This window comes from Topomyia yanbarensis, chromosome 1 (genome assembly GCF_030247195.1).
Source record: "Topomyia yanbarensis strain Yona2022 chromosome 1, ASM3024719v1, whole genome shotgun sequence".
Lineage (NCBI taxonomy): Eukaryota > Metazoa > Arthropoda > Insecta > Diptera > Culicidae > Topomyia > Topomyia yanbarensis.
Window position 1 is genome coordinate 17,321,761 of NC_080670.1, and position 18,846 is coordinate 17,340,606.

Sequence of the window (18,846 nt, forward strand, 5' to 3'; positions counted from 1 at the left end):
GCTTTGATGAGCTCTTGAAGCGTTGTACAGTTCATTGTCCATTAATTAGTAAACAAAGGGATTGTATGGGGATGCTTAAACTTTTGAATTAAAATATTTTCCTTATTTCTTGAGTTCTGATGTTCTAAATCATAAAAACTGGTTTGTTACTGTTTTTACAGGTCATTCGATAACTAGTCCAAGTGCAATAAAACATTTTACTTACATCTAATACAATTTCAAGTATAGGCGTGTAATATTTAATATACCAAAGGAATTATTTTTGATTTATCTATTTAGGAAGTTATTTGACTTTTTTCAAGGCCTAAACGTAATAAAGCTATATGGAATTCCATCAACCGAATTGACATCCAATTCAAGCATTCCGTATGTGCAGACATCCATCCAATTGCAAAAAAAAAATGAATAATCATCTCGCTGCTTGAATAACAACAACCATTACCCACATATTTCCCCAGATTGATAGCTATGTTTATAGAAAGGAATAATTCAATTCAAATGATTCTCCTTCCCTCCCCATCACCATACGCACTTACGTAATATTTCCGTCTTTCTCTCTCTCCCATTTGTCCGCAGATCAGCAGCAGCTAAAATCCTCGGAGATAATTACGCGACGGTCGGGAGTTCGCTAATAACAACAAACAATAGCCCCAGCATACCGGTGTATAATTTATCAACTTTCAATCGAGCAATCAATCAATCAATCAATCAACCGATCGATCGAGAGCAGCTCGCAGCGACGGCAGCAATTGGTCCGGTCTTTTGCTCACGGATTTGCGAAGGAAACTTTGTACGCACTGATCTCGGCTAAAGCAAAAAAAATATATATACGAAGAAGAACAAGTAAAAGAGGAAGGCTAGTTCTGGTGTGACGCGTACACCTTCTAGGTCGCGAAGGTGATAAATCAACAAACAGCTCGACTCTGTCTGCGAAGTTGCTTGTCCTATTCGTCGAAATCCCCAGAAGCTAAGTGAGGGAACAACAAGAAAAGACCGATCGCGAAAGACTGCGCCGCCCCGTAGGTACTACACTGCACTGACGGAGTCACCCGCTTGAAGGATCTTCAGCTTGAATTGCACAATAGGTCCGCCGGTAAGCGAGCGAACCCAGTGAGTGAGCTAGTGAGTGAGTGGAAGAAGCGATGATGGATGAGACTACGGCAAGTTCTGAAAAGATCCGACAGTTGGTTGCGGTTGGCGCGGGAATTCACCCGGCCGCATAATCAGTCACCGCGCGAGTCGTATGTGGAAGTGGAGTTATTTTCTCATAAGGTTGTTGTTGTTTTTTTTGTGATTGTGATCTTTCCCGAGAGAATTCTTTTTTCCCCCGGCCGGGTGTGAAGTTGAGTGATAGTTCTTTTGACTCGGTGAAGCTTGTGTTCATCGACTGATCGCCTCACGATGTACTGCCTTTGTCGATCATCGAAGACCATCGCGCTACGGATTGTGCTCCTGGATGAGACCGATTTCCTGCATGAATTACAGGTAAGTGCCGTTACATTCCTGCCCTTTCTTCCTATAGTGACGCGCTGAATCGCGCAATCCGTGTGAAGATCTGAAATATTCGTCAGTCTGACATTTTTATATTTTGTATGCTCATTCAGAGTTTTGCTACAACGTTTGAAGGGACTAACATTGTTTAATGAACTGAAAAATCGATGGAATTATATAACATGCCTCCAATCTCGAACGAAATGAAAATCCCATGCAAATTTACCTAGATCCTTTCAGAAATTTCCGCCCTACTCGTACCCCGGGAGCATGCCGGGAATTTCTCGTATATCGAAGAAAGAAGCAATTAAATTGATTCCTTTAATTCCATTGAATTTCCGTAGCACAAAATATCACTGCTGACTGGTTTGCATTTTCTGCACGCCAAGAATGCAAAGCGGAGAATGCTATGTTTCAAGCTAAGCATGCAAGCAGTAAAATGCAAAGCAAGGCATATTCTAGCCAGCAATTTTCGCGTTTCGTGCCCCCACGGATGAGGCGAATTGTTTCATCCTAGCCGATTCTCTGGCAGCAATTTCGGAAGGATAGGGGGTTTAGTTTAGTTAGGTGATGTGCCTATGTTCATTCGATTAGGGAGGGTGCGAAATATTTTTTTTTGTTGCTTGTGGCCCTATAACAGGATTCTAACCGCACTGCGCACTTATTATTTTTCAATTAAATTCTCATAGACTGGTTAGTTCGACTGACTGGTCTGTCTATGAAAGTACCATCTTGAAATGCATGTGTTTTGACCAGCGATGCCAGATTTACAGACATGTCTGAATTTTACAGACATTTGATGTCTCCTACAGACGTAGCTAGAGATCTACAGACTTTTTAAATGATAAAAGTTTTTAGTAAAATTGCACTAGAATAACTGTTTTCGAATATGAATGATTCCTTCACAATAGAATTCTACTTTCAATCTATTTTTAAAGTAAAATTTTAGTGTAACTAGAATTTACACAACCATTTACAGACATTTACAGACATTTTAGTTATTCTTCTACAGACATTTCAAAAAAACATGTGTGCAGCTTTCAGTAGCAGTTTGATCACTCGCACTTTGAAAGTGCGGAGTCCAGGTTGGTGGAAAGTGCGCAATAATTGCATGGAGTTAACTGCCCATGATCGCATATCAGTCCCATAAAGATAGGAAATCCCATAGAAAACGGGACAACTATGCGATCATGGGTAGTTAATACTAATAATCAGCCCAATTTGACGCTAAGTTTTGAGTACTATGTTTGGTTTGTTGATAATAATAGCCTTTATTCCGAAAAGTCTACTCGTACAAAATACTGCTCCCACAAAAAAGTGCATAAATAAATGATAATATTATGAATTATATTATATTATATTAATTATATTATATTATGAGATATTAATATTAATTAATCTATATATAAAAGTCAATGTTTGTATGTATATGATTTATGGACTCCCAAGCGACTTAACCGATTGCCGTCAAAATTTATACATAGTAGGCATTTGTTCTGGAGAGTGTTTATGCGCTATTGGTTGGGGATTATCTGCCCAACAGATGGCGCTTCGGAACAAATTGTGTTCTCCTCCTATTTCGTTGAAAGTCGCAGCAACGTGCGATAGGTATTAGCGAAGACTGCATATCAAGAAGACTGGCAACTCTGTCCAGAATCTGGAGACAGTAACAGCAACGCCACTTGCGGGTGAAGGTGGTACTTCCCATAGTGATGCACACACATATACACTTTTACATAAAGCTTCCTACCTTCCTCCGATAGAGGCGCTGTAACCTCTGTCGCTTCTCGTTTGTATGGGGGAAGGAAAGAGATATCAGTCTTCTTAATATGTAGTCTTCGGTATTAGCTAGTTATATTATATTATGAAGAAATACCGATTTACAATAGCACTATAGAGAATACACATATTTCGGCAAACATGTTAAACGGTCCTAAGTGCAAATGAGAGCCTCTCTTTGTTTACTTTCTCTTTCGATTATTACGGCGGCATCATAAAACTTTTCAATATTGTTTCAGGATTTATCGAAAAACTCTGATTTCGACTAGCTTATTCTGCTAAGAGGTAAGTAAGAAACGTATAAACTGCCGAGTTATTAGAGAAAGAGAAAGTAAATGAAGAGAAACTGTCATTTGCACTTAGGACCATTTGACATGTCATTTGAACGATCCGACCCGTGCTGCCAGACGGCAGTTTCCTGTCTGCCCAGTAAGCCAGGTACCTGCTATGCCGCCATGATTTCAAAGCCAAGATCTAAAACGTCGCGTTAAGGTTGATCCACAATAAACATAATTGATTTCATTCGACACAACTTTGTGATGGTCCAGTTCGTTTAATTTGTTGGTATCATGGCGAAAAGTTTTTGTTATTCACTGACATGTTCAAAACAACATTTTTCTTCACTTTTCGGTCCAATTTTTTCACTTTTCGACAAACATCTAAAGATCGAGTTATACCGTACGGTGTATGATTAGTGCAGAACGAGCTTCAAGCAAAATGAGCAGAACAATCTGAACTGTCAGTGAGGCCCATAATTTGTGTGCCCGCTGAGATGTTGACTTATGTCAGTTTAATGCTCCCGTTAGGGGTGCCATATACGTGCAGTAAGCTCAGTCGAAAAATGGCTGGATGTTGTTGGCTCGAATCAAAACTTGTCGAAAGTAAACAATATTCATTTCATATCGTCAAACTGGCGCCCACGTAGTGAAATCGTTAGAATTCAACGGGGTGCTGGAGTGCTGCCAGAAAATTTTTATTTCCTAGATTAAATTTTACGAAACTTCCCAGTAAAGCTCAGCCGGAATGCCGGCTGGTTCTAATTCGTATTCCAGCTCCATTGACAACCGATTCCAGTTAGAATTGGTTGTGTTACTGGTGCCGGAAAACCAGCTTAATCCCGGCTCATTTACGATTGAACTTTACTGGGTTCCGGTAATCATCCGATATCCTACAGGAACCTCTGTTTAAGGGGTATCATTTCGATGCGGCTTAGCCGCATAACCGAGGCCTGGGAACCGAAGCGGCGCAAAACCGCTGAGGATCCACCGGGCGAGGTGCTCACCGACCAGCCGTCGGAAGCAAGCGAACCTGTGATCCACTCGTTTGCCCGGTTTACTCAAACATAGGGGCTATCCCTAGTTTAAGTCCGACTGAGCGGTAGCGGTCGGACAGCACGCGCAAAAGCGATGTGGCGTAGCCACATTGGGTCGTGGAAACAAAATAAAATTGGCAACGCTTGAAAAATGTATACACAAATGAACACTCCGGATGAACCTATCGTCAATTGACATTTTGACGAGTTTTTATTCGAGCTAATAATATGGGCCCAACTGACATAGTAAACAAACCACCGAGAATTGTCAAACATGAACTTCATTCATCATGAGTTCATTCGTGTCGTCATCTTGTAGAACTCAATATGGGAAGTGCCGTGATGATGTTTTTCTTACAGACAACAGGTAAAATGTTTGTAAACACCCACAACTGGAATTCCAAATAAAGCGAGTGTCTGAAACAAACGTTTGAAGGTGGCACAATGATTCGCTATCGAACGACCGATGCCGACCGCCATACGGCAAGATAGTGCAATGATAATGTTTTTATTTTCATCTGTCAAAACACATTGAAAAGTAAATTTTGAATTCAATATTATAATTAAATGTTATTTTTCTAACGAATAGTAATGTATGAAGAAAATATGTTTCCTACCTGTGAAAAATGTCTAGATGGTAAATTTCTTCTTACATCGCTAAGAATTCGTTCTTCCGGTTTCAGTTTATACTAAAGTGAAACTCAGAGATTGAAATAGATAGATAGGTCGATAGAAAACACTATAGTGGGCGAAAATCCCTGGATTAAAGAGTGCAGGTGTTGATGGTCGAAGTTATCCATTGATAAATCTAACAAAAGGAAAACAAACCAAAATGCACTGCAAAAACCGGTTGAGGTATTTCGTGAGGAAAACAAACCAAACTCCTTTGCTTTGCATCTGTGGTTGTAAATGAGCTGTCAGAAATCTTAATGCAAGAAAATACTTTCATCGTTTGATTGTTACCCATAATGAAATGTAGTTGGCGCGAGGAGCACATAAGTTTCACGTATGAGAGCCAACCGATACAATGCAGTTGAAGTGCAACTGTAAAACGCGTGTAGAAAACTGTTGCATAGATGGAAATAGTGAAACACTGATTTCAAGCGTTCAACGATTTGAAAGTTAGCACAGTTTTTTTAAATACATTTTGCTCTAGCCTACATTATGTTATCTAGAAGAGATTAGAAATTTGAGGTCTCCTACAAAGTGGTAGAACTAACCTTTTCCAGTAATTCTTATAATTCTTCTATATTCTATCTCTATTCCTTCAAAAGTTAGTGTTGGAGCTCTCTACGCGATGAAATATCGAACTAAAACGTTGTAGTCAGAAGATGACTCATATCATGTACTAAAATAATTCCAAACATACTTTTCAGTTAAACCCAACCATTAATTCGCAGAAAATGAACTTCGTGGAACCACCAAATGCTGTTAGACTCCATGCAAAACTGACTCAGACATCACTTCATTAACAGTTTAATAACTTCTCTTAAGGAAGTTGGATTGATTTACACTTCAATCAAGTTGTAGGCAATAAAATTATGTTTCTTATTTATATTTGCAGTGATAAACTTATGCATACAGTGGCATCTAGTGGTAAAAATATAAATTAGTGAATTTTCTCCATGTAAGTTGTCGAAAAACCCCATACAAACTTCGAACACGTTGGTCCGGTAGCCAGACTTGTTCGATTTGATTATCTTTCTCCGGACAAAACCAGCCTAGAGGCCGCGCGGCATCCGGCGGGTTGAAGTATGTCAGTTATGGAAATAACTGTCAAATTCATTCCCAAAGGTGGCCGCGTCACTTATGAGGAGGCAAAGAGCTTTAGACCGATCAGTCTGACCTCCTTCCTTCTCAAATAAGTGGAACGTTTGATCGACCACTACATTCGGGATGGTAGCTTGGGCGAGCACCCGCTGCATGCAATGCAACATGCATATCAGCGGGGGAAGTCTACTACCACCCTGTTACACAATGTTGTCTACAACATTGAAAAAGCTTTTTCACAAAAGCAATCAAGTTTAGGAGTTTTTCTCGATATTGAAGGTGCTTTTGACAACGTGTCTTTCGAATCCATTTTGGAAGCAGCACGTGATCATACCTTCATATATCACGAACTGGATACACGCAATGCTTAGCAACCGACATCTGTGCTCATCGGTAAGACAAGTAGAGATGAGGAAACTGAGTGTCTGCGGATGTCCTCAAGGTGGTGTGCTGTCGCCACTTCTATGGAACCTTGTCGCCGATAGCTTGTTGAGAAAACTAAATGAGCTTGGGTTTCCGACGTATGGTTTCGCCGATGATTGTCATATGATGATCACCGGTATTTGCATTGGCACACTTTTTGATTTGATGCAACAAGCCTGATGTGTTGTTGAGCGGTGGTGTCTTCATGTTGGACCATCAGTTAATCCAAATAAAACCTCAATGGTGCTTTTCACGCAACGAAGGATTGCAACCGGAGCTCGTCCATTGCAGTTTTTTTGACTCTGAAATTATTGTCGAAGATCAAGTTAAGTACGTTGGGGTAATTCTCGACTCAAAACTTAATTGGACAGCTCACATCGATTTCAGGATCAAGAAAGCTTGCTTGGCCTTTGGCCAATGTAGACGGGCTTTCGGCAAATCTTGGGGACTTAAACCCAAGTACATTCAGTGGATCCACACAACAATTGTTAGACCAATACTGGCATACGGGTGCCTTGTTTGGTGGCAGAAGGCAGAAGTCATGACAATCCAATCAAAGTTAAACCATCTTCAGAGAATGGTCTTGATGGCGATGACTGGTGCGTTCTCGACAACACCTACTGCTGCTCTCGAGGCACTCTTGAACATAAAACCACTACATGTGTTTCTGAAACAAGAAGCACTTTCTTGTGCATACCGTCTTACGGTTACTGGGCTCTGGAACAGTAACCCAATAGATCGTGTAACTAGCCACACAAGACTGTTTGCCCCAAATGGTTACTTGGGATGAATACACACTTGCTCCGAGTGACCTTACACTCACATGTAGTTTTCCTTCTAAAACTTTCAATGTGAGAATTCCTCTTCGTGAGGAATGGCTGTCTGGCTGGATGGAGCGACAACTTGAAGAATACGTAGTTCGTTATACGGACGGTTCTTTGTTGGAGGGCCGAGCCGGTGCTGGTGTCTATTGTCATGAGATGAGATTAAACCAATCTCATTCGCTTGGTAGATACTGTACCGTATTCCAAGCAGAAATCTTTGTGATTCTGTGTGGCGTACAATCCGCACTTCAACAGGGAATTTGCGGTAAAAGAATCTATTTTTGCTCTGACAGTCAGGCTGCCCTAAAAGCACTTAGTTCGGCAGATTCAAGATCGAAATTAGTAATCGCATGTCGAACTCAAATCGAAGAACTTAGCATTTCAAATGCTATCTACCTTCTAAGGGTTCCCGGTCATTCCGGTATTACTGGAAATGAATGGGCGGACGAATTGGCTAGAGCTGGCGCTGCGACTGATTTCGTTGGTCCAGAACCAGTTCTACCACTGTGAATAAGTTGGATAAAGCACAAGATTTGCTCTTGGGCTGCATTTGAACATGCCAACCATTGGCGTAGCTTGCAAACTTGCGTTCAAACAAAGGCTTTTCTGCCGGATGTGAGTCCGAAAATGTCAAAAAATGTGTTGCATTTTTCCAAGCACAACTGCAGTATTCTGGTCAGGGCACTGACTGGACATTGCGAACTCAATTATCACATGGCTACTATTCAGCGCGCTGAGTATTATTCATGTGATCTTTGTGAATCCGATTACGGAACATCATATCATTTGAAATGCAATTGCCCTGTATTAATGCAATTGCGCATCCGGATTTTTGGTTCTCCATACAAAGATGAACCTATGTACAGAGAGCTGAAATTTAAGGATGTGCTTTTGTTCCTAACCCAGTGTGGTAAAGAGCTATAGTTTTTTAGCCGTATTTGAATGACAATATCTCTTCGGGGGTGTTGTCGTTCTGTTATCTCAATATCCCCTCGGGGTGTTGATATATCCGCTCACTGTTTGAGTAGAGGTTCTAAATCCCTCCGGGGGTTGGAAGTTTTATTCCTGCTGTTGTAGCACCTGCAGATCGTTCAGCATCACTCCGGGGGTGCAGAATGCTCTGTTTTAATTGTTCTGTGTCGTTGTTTTCCTTACCCTAACCTTACCACTTCCCCAATCCTTCCCATCAGGAAAATGATGAAAAGATGCACAAATCTCCGATCAACATGGGGAACGTGCCATTTGAGCCAGACGCTACTGATTCCTGATTCCTGAACTTCTCTTAAGGAAGTTGGATTGATTTGCACTTCAATCAAGTTGTAGGCAATAAAATTATGTTTCTTATTTATATTTGCAGTGATAAACTTATGCATACAGTGGCATCTAGTGGTAAAAATATAAATTAGTGAATTTTCTCCATGTAAGTTGTCGAAAAACCCCATACAAACTTCGAACACGTTGGTCCGGTAGCCAGACTTGTTCGATTTGATTCAAAATTGGAGCAGACACTCCGGGTGGGGCTGGGAATCGAGTCAATGATGGGCCGGTTGAGTTTTCAAAAATTCGTCTTTTATGGGCAATCTTGTTGGCGGTTTTCAGAAGAACTCTAGAGAAAATTTAGAATAGGACGTAAGTAACAATGAGAGATTCTCTTTGGGGTCTTTCTCTTCTGTTCATTACTCGGCCATTTCAACATTTACTACTCTACTCTTTGCATAATATTCTAGTAAAAACTGTCGGCTTTTGATATGTACTGGAAAATTTGTGCAAAGTGTTGTAATGACGTCGTAATAAACGAAAGAGAAAGTAAACAAAGAGAGGCTCTCTATGTTACTTACGTCCTATTGAAAATTTGCTCTAGAACTATTAAAAAATGTCTGGTCTACAAACTCGACAAACTTATTGACAATGAAGTTGTGATTTCGAATCTCCGATATGATTCAAATTAAAAGTAGATACATCTAGTGGAACTGGGAATTGACTCAGTGGTGGGTCGCTGGGGGTCTTTTTCTTATACCATCGATGTATATCTGCAGCAGATTTATCCGAATCTCTCACTAATCAGTGTGAACATGGCTTAGCCTACTTCGACGATTTTGCGTACTCTCTGGCCGTGAGAAACAGAAGTACGAATTGTTCAAAAAGTTTTTGAATTGAGTCCAGAATGTTTGAATTTTGGTCCAAGAAATCTTCAAGTCCTTTAAAGGTGCATTATTCCTAGCGTCATCCAAGAATCAATACCCAATATAGAAATGCATAAATTTGCACCCGTCATTAAAAAGAAAAAAAAAAAAAATAAATTGCCTGTCGCTGCCGTCCACAGTGGCAGCGACTGTTTTTTTATTAATCTACGACACAACCTAAAATAGCGTCAAGATGCAAACAAATGGAAGCACCCATCAGAAGAAGTACAATGCCACCCCACGATCCGCCCCGCCCCAACCCACCAGACAGCAGCACAACTAGAAAACAATAACCAGATAACATAACGATAGCGAAGAATTGAATAAATTTGATTTTAAATTCAAATAAATTTTAAAACGAAACGCGAGGCGCAAAATAAGTGGAAGCGCGCGCTTCCATTCCTGGTACCACCGTGCGGCCACAGTAGCTTGTTGTGACTATTTACAATATTTATAAGGAGGAGGCTCCGCACGCCAACCGAAGAGAAAAAACGGGCGCGCGAAGATCGTGAAGATTACATTAATTTCCGCCGCGCATCCGCGGATAAGCACCAACCGCACCGTTGTTGAAACGGCGGAGGACCCGTTGGGTCTGGGACGAGCAAGGAAAGGGATAATCATTGAAGCCGTACTCCGTAGTTTGCAATTGTTCTTTACCACAGACCCTTATCGGACAGGTCAATAGCGGTGCAGAAGCGAATCGAACTATTGGGTTGGAGGAAGGTTTGGGGGGGAAAAGTGCTACCCGTCTCCGGAAGAATCGAATCTGGAATGGAAGCAGGTGCCACTTGTGGTCTCGTAATAGTAAAAAGGGAATTTCCATTATCGGCAGTCGGAGATCTGCTTCGACATCGTTAAAGGGACGTGGCGGCCACCGTTGGAGATTGTTGATTGTTAGTTTGGGTGTAGGGACGGATATCGGCGTGCTTCGGAATGGATGGTCTGGAATGGTAACTCCACGGGAAAACGTTTCGTAATCTTTCTATCATAAAATTCGCGTATGTGTGAGTTGAGAAAAAATCATTCTCGTGATTCTTGAGTGTCGACCTTGATTAAAACAAAAAGGTTGACTGATAAAGAGTCATGATCAGGAACTAAGAGCAGGGAGAGGACCTTCAACAATCTTCCGGTGGAATCTTTGAACTTACAAACCCTTTCTCCGAGAGTCCGTCCTTTCCAAACAAACAATTCTAATTTGCATGTTTACTCAGTAGTCGGGTTCGACGGAACAGCCCATTGATTTCGGGTAAAAGCCATCAATTTCTACTGTGTCATAAGGTAAATTTGTTTTCGAGCTAACACGCCACGCTGGAATCGAATGATGTTTCGATCAAATTAATATGTATATGTTTATCTAATGATCACAACAACTTGGATTGTCGTTAAACTGTTTCTAAGGAACCAGGCAAAAATATTATTACGAATTTGCATATATTCTGTCGATAACAGGTCGAGTAAGTAACGAAATAGGGCGGCGGCACTTACCGTTCCCAACAGACTCAAAATAGGATATTTTCGGGTTGGTGATATTTCTCGTTGAATTAATTTAACGCCAACAAAAATCAACAACCCGAAGATATTATCCATGTTTACTTGGATGGTGTTTAACATATCACACCCGAGCGGACACAAATTGTTGCATAATAGCGTGATCCCGCGTAGGCGTGGTGTGTCTTATCACTGCTTGTGCGCTTAGTGACAGCGAACAGGGCGAAAACAAAGCGGACAGGGCGGAAATTCCTTGTTTGTATTTTGGGCTACCCACCCAGTCAGTCAGTGGGGATGGTGTGGGGATGGTCCTTTCGCGTTTTTTGCCACTCATTCTTCGTCGTTTGTTTGTTTTTTTTTCTGCCTCACATTTCTCCCCTCGATGACGAAGGTACAGTATGGAATATGTAAATAAAAGTTACCCATTTTCCAAAGTGAACCAAACAAAAAAAAATCTGGAAAATCACAACCAAAGAAAAAGAGCGAGCTTTGGAAAACCGATGGACTTGGTCACCTGAAAATGACTTGCCGAAACGACTGACCTGTGCGAGGCAAAAAAAAAACAGGAATTGGTCGTTCGGAATTTCGACAGTTGAACGGAGAATTGATTTAGGGAGGGTCGACACGATAAGGTACAGGCCGGAAATGGTACCAAAGAAACGGACAGTTTAATTTTATGGCCGATGCTAGAGACAATTTATGCAGGATGTTTGTGGGGTGTTGATGGCGAGAGATAAAGTTTGCCTAAGTGTTTTTCGATATTTTATTGGGACAAGTCGTAACAATTTGCATCTTCGTAATTAGTTTTACGGTAGCTCCATCTGTTAAGTGCTTGAGTCTGAACAGCTTTGAAGCGTTGAAGGGAAGATCTGCTATCTGGTGTATCATTCATTCAGTCTTCCACATTGAATTAAGTTAGGAACAGTCCGTTTGAAAGGAGCGGTGTGTGATTTGGAGATAACTTTAATTGATTTTAGTTTTATAATTGGAGAACGAAAACTAGTTAGTTATTGATCTTTGGGACTAACTTCATAATATATTTTATGTTTATCCCAGCAATATAATTGAAAATGTCCACATCTAATTCCAACAGTTTGCTCCGCGAATTTGTTTTACTTTTCATATTTTTCTTGCATCTGGTGATCGAAGCACAGAGAACAGACATCCATGATCGAACAAAAATATTTAAAAAACGTTTGTAAACATTTGAATTAATATACGATAAACACTAGCACCGCCAAACCAACTTATCCGTCAAATCCATTGTGGAATCGGTTCAAAATCCTGAATGGATTCAGTATGGAATCTTGCTCAATGAAAACAACCGATTCTGACTATCGGTTCATGCATTTGAGCTGGAATTCATGCTGGGAGTCCGAACCGGTTCCGGACTAGTTTGACTGGGTAGAGGAATAATCGATGTCAATTAGGCAATCCATGAGACGATTCTGATCAGCTGATTATTTCTTGTTTACTTATTCTGACGTAACTTCGAGGGGTGCGACGTCCGACAATATCATTGACTTGATCCAACATCAAACGAATCGGACTAACGAAAGTTGTTTGTCGGACGAGTTTTTCTGTTTGCAGGAGTAGACTTGTTGACAGAACCCATCGCTGAATTGTCAAACAAACGTCCAATGGATTGCCTAATTCTGTCGAACTCAGCCACAAAAAACATGACGACAGTAACGCACCTGGTTTGGATATCCCAACTATCTTCGAAACCGTTAGAGATTTTACACAAGTTGGATGCTGAAGATAGACGTCTGTTCTCTATGATCGAGGTATTTAGCGATCTATTAAATAATAAAACGGATTAGACCTACAAGAACGTCACTCTACAAATGTACAACAAATTTGCATTAAAAGTGAAAAAATGAAATAAATCTCCATTTTCGCATCAAATTGAGCGCGAGTTCAAAAATTGAGAAGTCCGTGCATTAAAATAGCGAATCTGTGCGGTTTTAGAAATCTATGCAGCAAATAGAAAATCTTTGAAACACAAATTAATCTGTGTACCTTGGCATCACTCTCTCGCAGACGCCCAGTAAAATTCAGCCGGAAGTATGACTGGTTCTAGTTCGCATTCCGGCTCCAGGCCAAAACCGATTCTATCTAGAATCGGTTGTGTCGATGGAGCCGGGATACGAACTAGAACCAGCCAGCATTCCGGCTTATTTCCCGACTGAACTTAACTAGGAAAGTGTAACGCGTTACGCTGATCGATGTTGTGTTGGACGTAGAGCTAGTTTCTTGCAGGGTAGTGGATTGCTTGGTGGTCACTATGTGTGTACTGCTAATTAACTCGCCAATTCTTGTTATCCATCAGAGAAGGACTGCAAAATGTTATGTCGATGATGGTTTTTTTATTCAGTTCGTTTATTTAATAGGCACAAATGCGTTAGCTTGGCGGTGCCAAATTGCTGTTTTTTTAAAACATTTTGAGTATCTTAAAACTAAGAGGTTACAATGAACAATTTTTAAGTCGATGATGGATCCTCGACCGTCGTTACAGAATGTGCTAGCGAATCCTTCGTTGCACCGTCTTGCATCCAGCTTCGCCCCACAGAAATAAATATTTTGTAATTAGGTTATACTTTCATAAAAATATTTAAGAGATGGCGCTGCTTCAGTGGTGGCTAACGTGAATTTAAATGTATGGGAAGTTTATTTAGATACTTACACAGAGAACAGATGTCCATCTTCAGCATTCAACTTGTGTAAAATCTCTAACGGTTTCGACGGTAGTTGGAATATCCAAACAAGGTGCGCTACTGTCGTCATGTTTTTTCTGGCTGAGTTCGACAGAATTGACAGCGGTTATTCCTCTACCCAGTCAAACTAGTCCGGAACCGGTTCGGACTTCCAGCATGAACTCCAGCTCAAATACATCAACCGATAGAGTCGGAATTGGTTGTTTTCTTTGAGCAAGATTCCATACTGAATCCACTCAGGATTTCGAACCGGTTCCGGAATGGGTTTGACGGATAGTTGGGATAGGTTGGTGTGGCGGCGCTAGTGTTTATCGTATATTAATCCAAATGTTTACACACGTTTTTTTAAATATTTTTGTTCGATCATGGATGTCTGTTCTCTGTGATACTTATTTGAAACAAATTTCAAACAAAGTCTAAAAAAACTGTTTACGCCCATACATTTTACTCATTAGGTTCCACCAAGAAAAGTTGAAACTCTCTGTTTCACTCGTTTTGACAGCAGATTCCCAGCTCATTGCAGTCGAAATGTTTTCCTTTAGAATTTAAGCGCAAATGTAACAACCGAGTCGAAAACCGATTCATTCAGGATGGGTTGTTGCCGTCGGTTGGAATTCCATCATAAATCAGCCCATATTCTGAATCTCATACCGGATGTAATTTACTGGGATGAGGATATGTTATCCCTCTAAGAACGGTTGGTTTCAAAATCGTCCAATGAAGGACGTTCGTTGGACCAATTTGGAAAACGTCCAAATAACCGTTCAATGAACGTCCATCGTTGGACCCGTGTTGAACGATTTTGAAACAATTTTTTGGACGTCTCAGTGGGATGGTACGGACCAGGGTGGCCAGACCTACCGATTTATCGGTAGTCCTACCGATTTTGGTCTTCCCTACCGATTCACAGACGACCAAGGCAAAACTACCGATATTTTGTTATCCCTACCGAAAACTACTGATTTTTATTGATTTTGGACACATCCTACTCAACATTATTTTTTTGGGTTGGATTTGGTCCGAGATCTGTGTTTTCAGTATTTTATAATTACATGTCAACACTACGTTTTTGGGACAACAACCCGGCCTACCGATAACTACCGATAAACTTTTAGTGATCCTACCGAAAGAAGCTCTAGTTTCATAAAAGAGATTATAACTACTAGAGAGAGCAAAGCGCTACTGTCTCCATGTATTCACGAACTGAAACATGGGGTCTCGCTCTAGCATGTTGTATCCCATTACTTTGACATGTGCGTACCCGGGGCAATGGGTGTCAAACTAATGGGCCTAGCATATGTGAAAGCGAGATGATAAATTTTCAATGTTAGCAACGACATACGACCTCTAGTAGTTATAATCTCTTTTAGTTTCATGTATATTGCCGCAAGATGTTCAAAATATGGAAAAGCGCACCCAAGCATATAACGTATCGAATTTGAGTACAATTTTCCACGTCGATTGAAAATTACAGCTTCATTGAATGGGATACCAATGCACTTTAATATATTTTTCATCACTTGTAATATCACACGAACGAAAATGTTAAATCGTATGCTTTTCAATGCTCTCATCTAATGCATCGAATCCAACTTAATTTTCAAGCTTTGTATATTTAAAATTCAAGCTATGTATATTAACATTCGTACTGATTTACTTGTCGTTTAAATTTTATAATTTTTTGGTGAGCAGGGCTTCCAATCTCTTGCGTTAGTCAGCCTGCTACCCCACTTCACGGTCTAAGCGTTGAAGCAAATATTATAAATAACAATATTCACTATTCATACGAATCATAGAAGACACTAAACGTACACCATCTCGCAACGAAAAAGCATTATAATCAATCATTTTTGGCTCACCTACGTTTAGCGTGTACTGCGACATTAACTGTCACCCAGTTAAACTCATTCCGGAACCGGTTCGGATTTCTGAATGGAGTCACTATGGATTCCAAATCAAATGCAACAACCGATTCCGACTCAGAATCGGTTGTTGCATTTGATTTGGATTCCATACTGACTCCATTCAGGATTACGAATCAAATTCCGAATGGTTGGACCGGGCAAAATTGAATTGAACCGATTGCAGGGGTGCCAGGTGTACATATTCTGTGTTACACAGATTTTCAATGTGCTGCACAGAGTTCCACAGTTTTCTGTTATTGTTGCGCACTTCCCACCAACCTGGACTCCGCACTTTCAAACTTCAAACTTTTTTTGGAACTAGCGTCAATCCGGCACTAGCTTAATCCGTTAACTAAGTTAGTGTCGAATTCTGATGAGACGAAGTCGAAACGCAAATTCAATAACTAATTTAGTCCCAGTTATGCTCGTCGATATTGTCAACTGTCACACCAGGCATTCGGAACTTCTTCAAACCTAGGGCATTCGACGACGGTGTTTCTTGCACGTTCACACACTCCCGGTAGAAGGGTGACGAAGCGTGTCCAAATTGATGCAGATTCTTTCGGAAGCATCCCTACCCAAACAAAAACTACATCAAATAGAAGATCATCTCTCCATGCTTCCTATGTACCCAAGCAGACACATTTGGGATGAGTCGGTGGATCCACCTTCCTTTCTTCGCGTTGTCCCTCTCTTGCTGACACTTAGCCATTGAGTCCGCTCTGACCAATCTTCTTGCATATCGTGCATTTCTCCGTTGGTAGCATTACACGTTCTCAGCCAGAGTGATGCAGGTGGGAATCATCTCGGTAATGGCGCATATCGCCTCCGAAAATATCGTTCTGTACGCACATGCGACACGATCAGCCATTAGGTGAAACGTGCTTGTCAACTTCGTCCGGTTTCGCTTTGAGTTCTGCGCAGCAGCCCAGGCCGGTACACCATACCTCAGTATTGCGGATGAGACATCCGCCAGGAGACGTCTCGTGCTGCTTCTTGCTCCTCCGTGATTCGGCATGATCCTTGCTAATGCGTTAGTTGTCCTCGCAGCCGTCTCACATACATAGTAGGGTGGCACAAATTTTAGAATTCAGTGGAACCGATCTAAAACTACTCGCTATACGACCTCATTCAACCATGCAAAATGTTGATTTGACAGGTTGCACTATATTTTAGCACAAATGGTTTAATGATTGTATGTTATTGAACATGGATAAACGATCCACATTATTTAATATTTAATAGACACGTTCTTATGTATTCTAAAAATATGTGCTAATTTCAATAGATACGACAACCCTGTACAACTTCCCCGAAGAGTGTAATAGGCTGCGACTTCTGGTTCAAAAGTTATTCTTTATACAATGCGTAAGTGTCTACATTGTTGGCGAAAATTGAATTTATATGGATACTCTGTCTGATACTTCAATGATATGCTAGCCAAAAACTGAATTAGGCAGCTATCAACATAGGTGGTTTATAGTTTAGATGCGAGCGTCTCAAATAGACAATCTGAAGGACATGAGTTCGGTTCTAAATTAATATTTTTTTTGCTGCCTGTAAAGCGGGAACGTTATTATGTAGAATTGTTAGTTTCCAATAAAGTAATAAGGGAGATTATTTTAGTATGAAGTGTATACAATTGTCATCGAACTGTCAGTTGACGGTGTCACAAACTGACAGTAAAAGCTCGCAGGGTTGTGCTCGACTCGCAAATATATTATCTCAGGACGTGTTATTTAGAGAAAAAAACAGGTTTTAAAATGACGTTTCAGTATATGAAATAATGCGATGGGAAAACATGTTATTTCTCTTAAAACACGAAATCGGACTTAAAACGCGTTTTAACTCGTAGTGTGAACATAGTATTACTAGATTGTTCGTGACTTTTATTATTCCCTTTATCTAAAGCGTTTTTTTTTTTTGAAAAGGACCAATAAGCATGCTGTCAAAATTCGCTTTGACAGAATATTCCTGACAAACCGTAACTCGCCGAGAATGTATGTTAACATTTTATGAAAGAGAAAAGTTTTCTCTTTCGTCCGCCGCTGTGTTTTATAGTCGGCGATCAATGGTTTGTCCAGAATTTCTTCTCAAAGTGAATTTTGACAGCATGCTTATTGGCCCTTTTCAAAAAACACACGAGATCTAGTCTTCGTTATTACAAGTGCTCTTTACGGTTTATAATAATTTTGTTTCCTTAAACATCTGGTTTAGTGCTAGAGTAATGTTTTCTGTGTGAGGTAGAGAACAACTTGCCCGCAAATTGTTGCAATATCCTATTATCTTTCATTACACATTACTATTCTATTCTGATAATCAATTTAGGCTGTCAAGAATACGTCAAACAACAACAATTGGCCCCCGTCGACACCAGTTTGGTCTTACCAAGCGGTAATGCGTGTGGCGTCGTGAAAACTGTTGAATAGGAGTGGTGAATAGTTTGAAGCATCATCTAATGTTGATCCAAATGTATATAATTCAAGACAACATGTCTTGGTTCCGCTATCGAACCTAGTTTATATACGGTAGGTTGCACCACAAATCTCCACGATATAGGACAGCTCAAAAACATCTACAAGGAATCGTAAGAGGCGGACAAGGAGCCCTTCCGAGAACCCAGCTCTATAGCTCCAGTAGGACGACTCTAAAAAAACATAAGAAATTTAATCAAAATATTTTACATTTTACAGTACAGTGCTACGTTAACAGTTCGTGCAATCCTAGATATAGAACTGTGAACGGAAAGATAAAACGAAATCATAATGAATCACAAATAAATGTTCGGCCGATGAGCTCTCACCGATCAAGCTAATTTACAACTCCCGCTTGTTACTATAATTTTCCAGACAAAGTCAAACAGTAGTTATAGTTATGGTCACTCCGGACATTCCTTCCGAATCGTTCCGCTTCATCAACCTTAACGTTAATTACGGCGCCTCGGGCCGGCAGCTC

General features: G+C 40.5%; 1 protein-coding gene across 7 annotated transcripts in view; it reads left to right on the forward strand.

The window, feature by feature from the left end:
• The window catches only part of LOC131677021 (band 4.1-like protein 4A), a 337,737-nt gene that overhangs the window by 137,455 nt on the left and 181,436 nt on the right, over positions 1–18,846 (forward strand). For all 7 annotated transcript variants that reach the window (XM_058956520.1, XM_058956521.1, XM_058956522.1 and 4 more), the window contains one exon: positions 577–1,485. In XM_058956520.1, the coding sequence (XP_058812503.1) occupies positions 1,402–1,485 (84 nt within the window). In that variant the 5' untranslated portion in view covers positions 577–1,401. The remainder of the gene's footprint in view (positions 1–576; positions 1,486–18,846) is intronic.